This window comes from Molossus molossus, unplaced genomic scaffold (genome assembly GCF_014108415.1).
Source record: "Molossus molossus isolate mMolMol1 unplaced genomic scaffold, mMolMol1.p scaffold_m16_p_18, whole genome shotgun sequence".
Classification (NCBI taxonomy): domain Eukaryota; kingdom Metazoa; phylum Chordata; class Mammalia; order Chiroptera; family Molossidae; genus Molossus; species Molossus molossus.
In genome coordinates, this window is record NW_023425353.1 from 53,162,922 (window position 1) to 53,174,580 (window position 11,659).

General features: G+C 48.1%; 1 protein-coding gene across 2 annotated transcripts in view; it reads right to left on the reverse strand.

Annotated features, from left to right (window-relative positions):
• GLB1 (galactosidase beta 1) overlaps positions 1-11,659 on the reverse strand; it is a 74,193-nt gene that overhangs the window by 44,194 nt on the left and 18,340 nt on the right. Inside the window, exons 1-6 of one of the 2 annotated variants that reach the window (XM_036266420.1) lie at positions 10,979-11,138; positions 9,066-9,216; positions 8,472-8,532; positions 6,707-6,801; positions 3,149-3,329; positions 490-548 (exon numbers count right to left, since the gene is read on the reverse strand). In XM_036266420.1, the coding sequence (XP_036122313.1) occupies positions 490-548; positions 3,149-3,329; positions 6,707-6,801; positions 8,472-8,532; positions 9,066-9,068 (399 nt within the window). In that variant the 5' untranslated portion in view covers positions 9,069-9,216; positions 10,979-11,138. Of the gene's footprint in view, positions 1-489; positions 549-3,148; positions 3,330-6,706; positions 6,802-8,471; positions 8,533-9,065; positions 9,217-10,978; positions 11,139-11,659 lie in introns of those variants that run through there. The other variant, XM_036266419.1, reaches the window with a different exon arrangement.

Genomic DNA, 11,659 nt, shown 5'->3' on the forward strand with positions numbered 1-11,659 from the left:
AGAATCTCAGGCCCCACCCCGGGCCCAGTAGATCAAAGTCTGCATTTTAACAAGATTCCTACATGATTCCTATGCACATTAAAGATAGAAACACAGACCTGAACTCAGCTTCTGGCCCTGCCACTCTCCAGCTATACAACCCTGGGCAAGTGACACGTTCCCTGAGCCTCAATGAAATGGAGACAATACTCCTACCTATGAGGTGCCCTGAGGACCAGAGGAGATGAGGCAGGCAGGAGCAGGGAGCCTGGGGCATGGCAGGGCGTTCGCATCAGTCCCCATTCTGGTCCCCTCCAGGGCAGGGCTTCATTTGCAAGCAGGAGCATTGCTGCTGCTGTCACTCAATTGTCCAGAGGGCTATGTCCCCACAATCCCAGAGCCAGAAAAGCCACGATCTCCTCCCACCCATTTACAGCCTGTATTCTCCCTCCCAACAACTGTAATGAAGGTGGTTCAAATAGTCTCCCCACAGTCCCTCCCAATTCTTACCAAGGGTCCTTTGGGCTCATACTTCCTCTGGATTAGGAAGGCATTTGTGATGTTGGCACCTGAACATGATCAGAGGGAGAAGAAAGGTCAGTCATGGGAATGACAGGAAGTTAAACAAAAGTAGCCCTTTGTGGGACTTGAACCTGAGACCCCAGCACTTCCCCACAATCGCACGGGCCTGCAACGCCTCCAAGCTAGCGTTAGGCCAATGGGTGTGTGGGGACCACAAAACACTGCTTCTTCTCTGAACAAGTCCCCGAGGCCTTTCCTGGCTGCACTGCCCGGAACTTCACTTCACAGGCTTGTCTTGTTCACCTGTGTCTCTCCACAGCCTGGACACATGGTTCTTTCTTCACATGGACATCTGGTTGCCTCGGACGCTCCGCACAGGACGGGCCTGCTCTGAAGATACTTGTCGCCTCCATTGTGCCACATACAATAATCGGGCCACACAAAATGACAGTGCCACAAATACTTGCCAATTAATTAACAGATCGAAGGGATGAACTGGAACAACTGTATCTATCCCTAAATACTGGAGTCTCCTCTGAATTTTAATTTGTACATCATCAGCTACTTGCTCCCCATTTCCTTCTAAAGCATGCCTTGGGGTACCTGTGCCTTCTCTTCCCATGTCTTCTCTTCTCCCTTCCTCCTCTGAAAAGAGAAACAATTTCTCCACGGAGAGGTCATGGCTGTCTTACATGAGTGAAAGAATAAGCATCAATAGTGTCTCCTCAACCAGAGCAGAGGACACCCTGGTCCCAGATTCATGATCCAGGTCCCACAGCAGGTATCCCAGAGTGGAAGTGATACCAGCCAAGCCCTCCCAGGTGCCCCTTGCTCCCACATGGGCCTTGGCTTCTCTGGAAGGCCAGGTTTCGTGAGAGAATGTGCTGATCAAGAAGGAGTATACATTCATTTACCTTATGGCTGTAAATTTCTCACTATTTTTTCTATTTGTTTCTTTATCCTCACCCAAGGACATTTTTCCATTTTTTGTTCAGATAGAGTGGGAGGGAGAGAGAGGAAGAGAGAGAGAGAGAGAGAGAAACACCGACGTGAAAGGGACACATCGAGTGGCTGCCTTCCGCACGACCCAACCAGGGCCGGGGACAAACTGCAACCGAGGTACGTGCCCTTAGCGGGAACCGAACCCGGGTCTCTCTGGACCGCAGGCCGACGCTCTAACCGCTGAGCCAAAATGACCAGGGCTCAATTTCTCACTATTAAGTATTACGTGGCATTCAGATCTTTGGTTTCTCTTCTCATGAGCCTCCTCCCATGATCTGCCCCTCAGCCGATGCCTCACTCCCTCACGAATGAATGAGGCTCCGTGAGCCCACCTGCCCCAGGTGCACCGGCCTTGCAGTGGTCTGTCCTTCCACCCACAGGAAGCAGTCGTGCTGTCACCCCACCTACAAATAACACTTACAACACACTCCACTTGCTCCTCCCAACAGCAAACGCGGTGCCTTTTCCCCACCGTGATGGCGACGTGCCAAGCAGGAGGAAGCCGGCATGCCACTTCCTGTGCGGCTCTTTGTAGGTGCGCTATCTCACCACCAGACGCTCCGAGCGCGTGCCCGACTTCTAGAAACACGCAACTCGCTCAAAGCCCATTCTTTTCCTTTTTGGTAATGTAGACAGATCTCTTTTAAAAGGCAATGACAGCCCTGGCCAGTTTGCTCAGTGGTTAGAGCGTTGGCCCGCAGACCAGAGTCCCAGGTTCGGTTCCTGCTAAGGGCACGTACCTTTGTTGCAGTTTGTCGCCGGCCCTGTTTGGGGTGGCAACCAGTTGATGTGCCTGTCTATGTGTCTCTCTCGCATGGATGTTTCTCTCTCTCTTTTTCTCCCTCTCTCCCTCCCGCTCTATCTGAAGATAAATGCAAATGCAAAAAAAAAAAAAAAAATGTCCTCAGGTGAGGATAAAAAAAAAAAAAATGCAATTACAGCCCAGCCAGTGTGGCTCAGTGGCTGGACGTTGACCCATGCACCAAGAGGTCGCTGGTTCAATTCCCAGTCAGGGCACATGCCCAGGTTGTGGGCCAAATTCCCAGTGGGGGGCATGCAGAGGCAGCCAGTCAATATTCTCTCTCGATGTTTCTGTCTCTCTCCCTCTTCCTTCCTCTCTCTCTAAAATCAATAAAGGAAAAAAAGAAAAAGAAATAAAAGAATAAAATGCAATTACATCTTCTCAGGAGAAGGCAAGTGTTCTACGTGCAATATGCATGGAGTGTCTTATTCCTCAGATGGAAGGACAGCGGGGCTGACAGGCCAACACCACCGGCCAGCGGCTGACCTCAGAGCTCACGATGGCCGTGACAGAGCCCGAGCTTCCAGCCACGACTGGGAGGACACGGAGAACAGAGAAGAGCGGTATGTCCCAGCCAGAGCTGCCTCCCGGTGGAGCCTCTCATGGCTGGAACAGCCCTTCCCTAGCAGAACAGCGCTCCAGGTTCCCAGCCAGGTCTGCCAGCACTGAAAATGGAGCTTTGTCCTAACGACCAAATCAACTGAAAGAAAAGAATCTGAGCAACTTGATAAAGGAGAATGTGAGGAATCTCATTCAGTAGGTCCGTGCCACTTACCAGCCCAGAGCAATCGGCTGAGTAAAAAGCTCAAGCCAGCAAGGTTTTCTGTTGCTACAAACACCAACCTGGTCCAAAGTCCACAGTGGCATACAGCCCCTGCAGGGCCCCGCAGTGCATAAGTTTCTCGTTTTCGCCATCGGTGGTGAACAGAACCACGTCATTCCCCAGGTGGTAGTGGAAACGCTTCTGCAGGAAACGCAGGTAGTCATAGTCACAGGAAAAATAGCTGCCGTATTCATTTTCAACCTGCAAGTTAAAAAAGAGGAGGGTGAAAAAAATTCAGAGATCCCAATGTAGTCATTCTAATGCCAAAAGTATCCCCTACCCTCAGTCCTCAAAATTCATTTTCCAAAAAGCAACTCGGCATAAAAACTTACCTCCCCACCCAAAACTAAGAAAAAGAAAACAAAAACCACCATGCTCGTTTTCAGATTGTAGTGATGTCTCAGATTAGATAATATTCAACTCTGCTATTGGAGTGCATACGCAGCCGTAGACAGCTATGAATGAATGGGCGTGGCTGTGTTCCCATGGACCTTCATTTACATAAACAGGCAGCGGGCCAGCTGGCTCATGGGCCAGCGTCTGCAGGTCCTAGTACTAGAGTAACTGTCTCATCCCATAGCTCCTTAGTGAAGCAAACAAGCACTGTGGACTTTTAAAGTAGTTGATCTTCTTGCCTGGCCAGTGTGGCTCAGTGGTTGAGCATCGAACCATGCACCAAGAGGTCACCGGTTTGATTTCCGGTCAGGACACATGCCCAGGTTGTGGGCCCGATATCCAGTGGGGGGCATGCAGGAGGTGGCCAATCAATGTTCTCTCTCATCGATGTTTCTATCTCTCTCTCCCTCTCCTTTTCCCTCTCTACAATCAATAAAGAAAATAAAAAAGTAGCAGACCTTCCACAACAACAGACAGACCCAGGGCTGTCACCTCGGGATGAATACTCCATACACTGGATGAGGCAGTTGTGGGGAAGGTCCTACTCCTAAATATTTCCACGTGGGATATTGCGAATAGGTGTGTGTGGCTTTCCTTATGGTAGGTGTGGCCTTGGTACGAACTGAGATAAACGTCCATGTGTGCAAACCAGGTCAGATGGCACTGGTTGAGACAATCCCTCCAGAAGAGTATTTGCATTTACGGCTGAATCAGAAGGATGAGTAATCAGAAGGATGAGTAATGGTCCAGGCTGGGCTTCCTGCAGCCGTAAGACAATAACGTTAAGGCCCTAACGACCTTTGGGCAGGGATCTGAGCCTTCTGGCATGAATCATTTTTGCCCTCCTTGCAGATACAGCTCCGTGGTGGCCCCTTCAAACTCTCCAGGCACCCTGAGAAAACACCAGCATTGTGAACTGAGTCAACTCATCCCTACGCCCCTTGGTCTGCATTAAGACAGAGACAGAAATCGGCTTTTATAGAAACGTCCGCAGTGAAATACGGGCTAGCACGAGCAGATTCTCTCTTGTCTAGCAGCACAGGTCCTCTATTTAATTCCAGACCCACCTGGAGGTGTGCCATGTGGACCCACGCGGGCCGTGGCCTCCTGGCGGCCAAGCAGAGGTGTGGGAACGGAAGAGACTAGAGATACACCTGGCTGTCGATGAACCTCCTCAAATGCATCACAGACGGAGGTGCTAACGGGGTTCTAACTTCAGCAGGACGCCAATGAAGCCAGCCGGGAAGAAAGGCTTTGGACAGAGGGGCACCTATGGGAACTCTCAAAGGACAAGAGGGCAAGACTGAATCTAGTGTGTAAAGAATGTTGAATGACATGAAAAAATAATGCTTATGACATAAGAATAAAGTAAAAAAAAATTTTTTAAAAAGTCAGGTTGGAAATTGTCCACACAATATGAACTGACTGTAAAAAGAAATTTTTTAAAGGCATTGAAAAAAGTTAAGGGAAGCTCTCCAAAAATGTACAGAGCCCTGCCTCGGCTCCTGGTGCTGAAGTGACAGTTATGGTTGGTTGGTTTGTTTTTGCTTTATGATGTTTTTCTGTACTTCCTGACATTATGTACTTGTTCACGGAGTGATCGAGGGGCAACACGGATTGGGTGGGATTCAACTGGCTGGAGATGTGAGCGGGGAGGGGGAAGGACGCCGAGGCCCCTGGGTTAAAGTCATCTGAGGTCACCAGGGACGGACACAAGAAGAAACGCACCCAAGACCGCCCGCTTCGCTCTCCTCCGCGGAGTTCCCACTGGATTACATTTTTCTTGACTTTTCAAGAACCAAAGGTACAGGAAAGTTGTGAGCAGAAACTAAAAGCGATTTAGGGAGAGGCAGAGACTTTCCCTGAAAATGAGGGAAACTAAAGTAAACCTGATGTCGAGGAAAGGAAGACGACCCAACTGCGCAGATACACCGACCTTCAGACTAGAATCTTCATGTAGGAAAATGGGCTTCCAGAGCTGTAGCCAGTGCAGACTCAGGACGATGAAGGGCATGGAGTGCTACTGGCACATCCCTCGGGGGGCAGCAGCCTGGCCTCTGTCCACTGTGCACGTCAGAGTGGACACCTGGCCAGCTCAGCCCTCTCATCACCTCGTTCGGCCATGCTCCCTCCCCACAATGACCATCCCTACAGACTGTCCAAGTTCACAAGAAGGCTCTGGCCCACGGTCCCCAGACGACGCCACACTGCACTGGGTGCTGCTTCAGGATGCAGCTAGTTGGACACACCTGCGCTTCTTAATATGAGCACCTGTGGTTGATGACCAAGCAACACGATTTGATGTTTAAGTTCACAAACATCTAAAATCCTTGCAGGTCAAGTGTCCTGATTTTTCACATGGAAAATACTTGCCACCCGATATACCGCACAAAATACCAGTCTTTGCAGGGCAAATAAACCAGGGGAAGAAGGAGAGGGGGCAGGAAGTGGGAGAGAAAACACAATGACCTCCATTCAGCACGTCTTTCTTTACCAGTGCGAACTGACTGCCCAAGCAGGGCAGACCGAGAGGTTGGGTCCACGCCACGTCCTTGAGGCCAGCAGGCAACATGCGACAAGAGAAAGAGACAGACTACGGATTCAGCAGACCTCGGCGGCTCTGCTGATTCTACCACCTGTCAGCAGGGTGACCTTGGTCAAGTCACTAAATCTCGTTGAAATTCTTCATTTAAAAGAGACAGTGGTTGGAAAAATTGAATAGCAGTGGCAGGGCATCCAGGACAGAGTCTGGTACATAGCAGGCATTCAAAAATGGTAATACGCCCCCCAAATGCAATTTATTTATTTATTTTTTTAAATCCTCACTGAAGGATATTTTTCCATTGATTTTCAGATACAGTGGGAGGGAGGAGGGAGGAGAGAGAGACACAGCGATTGGTTGCCTCCCACACAACCCCAACAAGGGCTGGAGATTAAATTGCAACCGAGGTACATGCTCTTGACCGGAATCAAACCCGAGACTCTTTGGTCCGAGGGCCGATGCTCTAACCACTTAGCCAAACCAGCCAGGGCCCAAAATGCAATTTAAATCAAAGTGCCCGCTGTGGCATCACCTCTTAGAGAAACAGACTTATGAAGCGCAGGTCTGCATCACTCCTACATATACGATGAATAGATGGAAGCCCCCGCCCCCACCGGCCCATGCTCATCTCCATGGTTACCTGCACTGTTATAATCGGCCCTCCATTCTCGTAGAGGAGAGGCTTCATCTTGGGCAGAATGACTTCCAACCACTTGTCCACAGCTGCAAGGTAATCTGGAAAACAAGACAGGTTTATCACCATGCACCTTAGTACAAATAGACACAACACAGCCTTGTTACCCTGGGGCCACTAGCAGAGACCAGAATATACTGGGTTCAGCAACAACCTTCTGAAATGGGGGAGCTCATGCGCTGAGTCAGGTACAAGTTGTCGTGCACGGAGCCATCTCCTCAGCGGGGCTCTCGGTGGACAAGGCCAGCGCGCCCGGTCTGTCCCTGCCGCGAGGACACACAGCCTGGAGCACCGGCGGCACCCTGCCGGCGTGTGTTAAGTGGAGAAAGAGGGACTGACTGGTGTGTCCTCTCTGTCACCGTAGGGTATTTCTCACTTCACAATTAAGTTCCAATAAATGATATATTCAGAGTGTCCGATGGGGATAATAGAGTACGTACTTCATAAAGCTGCCTTATGGATAAAACGAGATAATACATGATAAAACACTAATAATATACTAAGAGTGCAAAAAATGAGGGGAATATACCAAGAAGGAAATGCGCATAGACAATAACGCACTAGGCTTTTACACAGTAAACGTAATCGATGTTAACTGCTCTTACGACCATTTTTGTCACCACCGCCACCCAGAGACACTGAAGTCTTCAGGAGATAGAAATGCAGCTAATAGGGGTTTGCAGCTGAAATAATTTCTAGTGGTTTAAAAAGACAGGGAAAAAGACCTACTATTTACATAGCACTCTGCAAAAGTAGATCAAGGAACAGAAAACACTGTGGCTACTGAGCAATCTAGTGACACCATTTCAGAAATGACACCTGCCATGTTGATTAGCCAGGCACTATGCCTGGCCCTGCTATGTTCCAAGCATGTAGAAGAAAGCATTTGAGTCTGTCGGTCTACCACAAACAGGGCCCATTGCCAATTCAGAGTCATCGGTTTGTCAGCAAGATCTGGTCAAGTTTAAGAAAGCTGATTTCCTCCCTGGCTGCTTTGGCTCAGTGGTTAGAGCGTCGGCCTGCGGTCCGGAGAGACCCGGGTTCAGTTCCCGCTAAGGGCATGTACCTCGGTTGCGGTTTGTCCTCAGCCCTGGTTGATCATGCGGGTGGCAGTCACTCGATGTGTCCCTTTCACGTCTATGTTTCTCTCTCTCTCTCTCTCTCCCCCTTTCTCTCCCTCCCACTCTATCTGAACCAAAAAATGGAAAAATGTCCTCAGGTGAGGATTAAAAAAAAAAAAAAGAAAGAAAGCCGATTTCCTACACATTCAATGTCTGGTGTTCTGCAGTAGACAATGATCAACACTTTCATAATCAAGTGTTTGCACAGAAATGCCTCCGCATCCTGGTCAGTTTGGTCTCAGTGGTTGGTGCGTCAACTCACAGACCGAAGGGCAGCAAATTTGATTTCTGGTCAAGGGCACGTACCTGGGTTGCAGGTTTGATCCCCAGCCCTGGTTGGGTCGTACAGGAGGCAACCAATTGATGTGTCTCTTTCACATCCATGTTTTTTTCCTCTCTCTCTCTCTCTCTCTCTCTCTCTCTCTCTCTCCCCCTCACTTCCACTCTATCTAAAAAAAAAATCAATGGAAAAATATAGTCGGGTGAGGAGTAATAAAAAAAAAACCCCAACCAAACATGAAAACTTGATTCTCTTGATAGAATCTGTCTAAGTTGTCATGAGTTCTCTCTAGACACCTGTAACAACCTACCTGGATCAGAAGAACGAAGAACGATATCTTCCTTCTCTAACAGCCAAGCCGGTAACCCTCCCTGCAACAGGGAAGAAGAAAGGGAGCCATTCGAAGGTCCATTCCACGAAAGGCGCTCAGGGGAGACAAATTACTGCTAGCGGTGCGGGAAGAAAGGTTCTATGGAGAAGGGGGATTTGAGTTGGGCTTTCTGATTTGGAAACTTGCAGGGAAGTCAGAAATTGAAACATGGTAAAAATACGATCGCTCTTCATAAATGCAATGTTTTGAGCATCAAAGCCTTTTCTATAGATTAATTCCACTTAATTTCACAGCTGTGAGGCAGGCAGAGCCCACACCATTTTGCAGGTGAGGAAACTGAGTCTGTGAGTGACCACCAAGAGGAGGACCCAGCCCTCTGACCTGTCCCTGTTCCTCGCTGCCTAGGCACCTCCTAAGGGAAAAGACACCTGTGAGGGCTACAGTCACAGGTGCCCTGTTATCTAGAATGAGAGACTTATTTACATGGTTTCAATTCCCTTTCCCCAGATCCCCGCCTGCCAGCCCACCCCTGCCACACGGCAGGCAGGCAGAGCCCGGTCTGGCCACACTCACCATCTCCCACTCTGCACAGATGTAGGGTCCGGGCCTCAGGATGACCAGCAGCCCCAGCTCATGCGCCAGCTGAATAAAATGTTCCACATCACGGTCGTCAGAAAACTGGTACTGTCCTGGCTGGGGCTCATGAAAGTTCCAGGGCACATATCTGCCAAGACACACACAGCCTCTTCCTGGACACAGCTCAACAATCCAGATGTCCTACGTGAGTTTCTGAACTGGGTGCGGAGCTGCACACCTGAGGACGCAGGACCCCTCCCTCAGGCCGCCTCTTGGGAAACAGGCCTCGTTTTGAGTTTTCACAGCAGCTACCCACAAGAATCAAACTGGGGGGGGGGCATTTTCAAGTTTATGACCCACAAAGAATGTCCATTCCTGTTTACTGCTTGACTTGAAAAAAGATGCAAAATTACATGAACACAAAGTATTACTATGTAAAAATCATATATGCCTGTGTAAAGCTTAGGAAAAATGGAAATGTCTGTGCTAAAGCAATGAGGTATAGAGTCAGCGCCACTTAGCGACGGGGATTCATTCTGAGAAATGTGTCCTCGTTCGGGGATTTTGTCGTTGTGCGAACATCGTAGGGTGCGCTCATAAACCTGAATGGTCCGCTTATTGCTCCTAGGCTACAAGCTTGCACAGTAACACAAGTAATTAAATCACACACAAGAGACAATGATGCCAGGGTAATTCAGCATACTGTTTTACAGAAAACTCTTTTTTTTTTTTAATCTAATTTTTTAAAAATATGTTTTTTTTAAAATTGATTTTAGAGAGAGAGGAAGGAAGAGGGAGAGAGAGATAGAAACATCGATGAGAGAGAAGATTGACTGGCTGCCTCCTGCATGCCCTGCCCCTGAGGATTTGGCCCACAACCTGGGCATGTGCCCTGATCAGGAATTGAACCGGCGACCTCTTGGTGCATGGATTGATGCTCAACCACTGAGCCACACTGGCCGGGCGCAAACTCTTTTTTAAAATAAATAGAAATAGTATGCTCTAAAATAACAATAAGAGGTATAGTATAGTCAATACATTAATCAGTAACATGGTCACTTGTTATCATTATATACTGTCATAATTGTACATGCTGTACTTCTAACTGACAGCACACGAGGTGTCTTCACACCAGCATCTCCACAAATACATGAGGAATGTGTTGCACGACGATGTTATCATAGATCACTAGGTGACAGAAAATTTCGAGTTCCAAAATAAGCTGATGATCAAAATAGACCCAGAGACATGGGAGCAGGGACCAGACTGACAAACCTCAGAGGGAAGGGGAATGGAGGAGGTGGGAAGAGATGAACCAAAGAACTTCTATGCATATGTGCACAACCGATGGACACAGACAACAGTGTGGGGAAGGAGGAGGGGGACAATGGGGGGAAAAGGGGAAACATCTGTAATACTTTCAACAATAAAGATTTAAAAAATTAAATAAATAAATGGAAAACAAGAAAGAAAGAAAATGAAAGAAAAGTTCCATTATATCTTATGGGATCACTATGATATATGTGGTTTGTCATTCACTGAAATGTCATCATGCATGACTGTACTTATTTTTTGAAAAGTACTTTTTAATAAAAATGGAAAAAGCTTTAACTCTGTGTCCTCCTGACAAAAGACTTTGGCAGGAAACCCACGCAGGAGGTAAAATGACAAAGGTCCCTACCAGCTTCCCCGACTACCTGCAGCCTGGACTATAAATTTAAATACAAAGCCACCCCCTGCCATCACAATGAGCTTGGCTGCGTCCTTTTTCCATGATCCTATGGTTTCAGGGTTCTCTTGAACACAGAGTTAAAACTACAGAGAGACCCCAGTGGCCTTAGAACCAGAATAACAAGTGGGGTTCCCCCTAAATTATCTGTCCCATGAATCTGCCCCTGGGTTTTTCTCACCTTTTAGTTTCGCAAAGTTATCAGCAATTCACATCAGCAGTATAGAAACCTGAGTAGCCAGTCACCCCAATTCTTCCCAGTTAGTCACCTTGCAACAGCACAAGAGAAGAGGACACATAGCTATTGGGGTCCCTCTATATAACCCCAGGCTATAGAATGAACCCAGAAGAACCGCACAGACAGACTGGGTTTCAGGAATCTACCTAACAAGGAGTATTCCCCTAAGAGCTGAGAGAAGCTATCAGTGCTCACAAAGACTTTTCACATCCTAGCTGTCCAAAAATATGTGCTTGGGCAAATTTCAATGTTGCCAGCTGTAAACAGGAAGGGTGATACTTTGAAGGAACGGAATCGTTCATGTCAAGTGCCCTGCACATGGCGAACGCTCAATCACTGTTACTTTTCTTTGTCTTTTGTTTTTTTTTTATCCTCACTTGAACACATTTTTGCATTTATCTTCAGATAGAGCAGGAGGCATAAAGGGAGGAAGAGAGAGAGAGAAACATCGATGAGAGAGAGAGAAACATCGATGAGAGAGAGAGAAACATCGATGTGAGAGAGACACCTGTGGCTGCCACCCACACGACTCCAACCAGGCTGGGGACAAACCATAACCAAGGTACGTGCCCTTAGTGAGAACTGAATCCAGGACTCTGGTCTGCGGGCTCATGCTCTAACCAC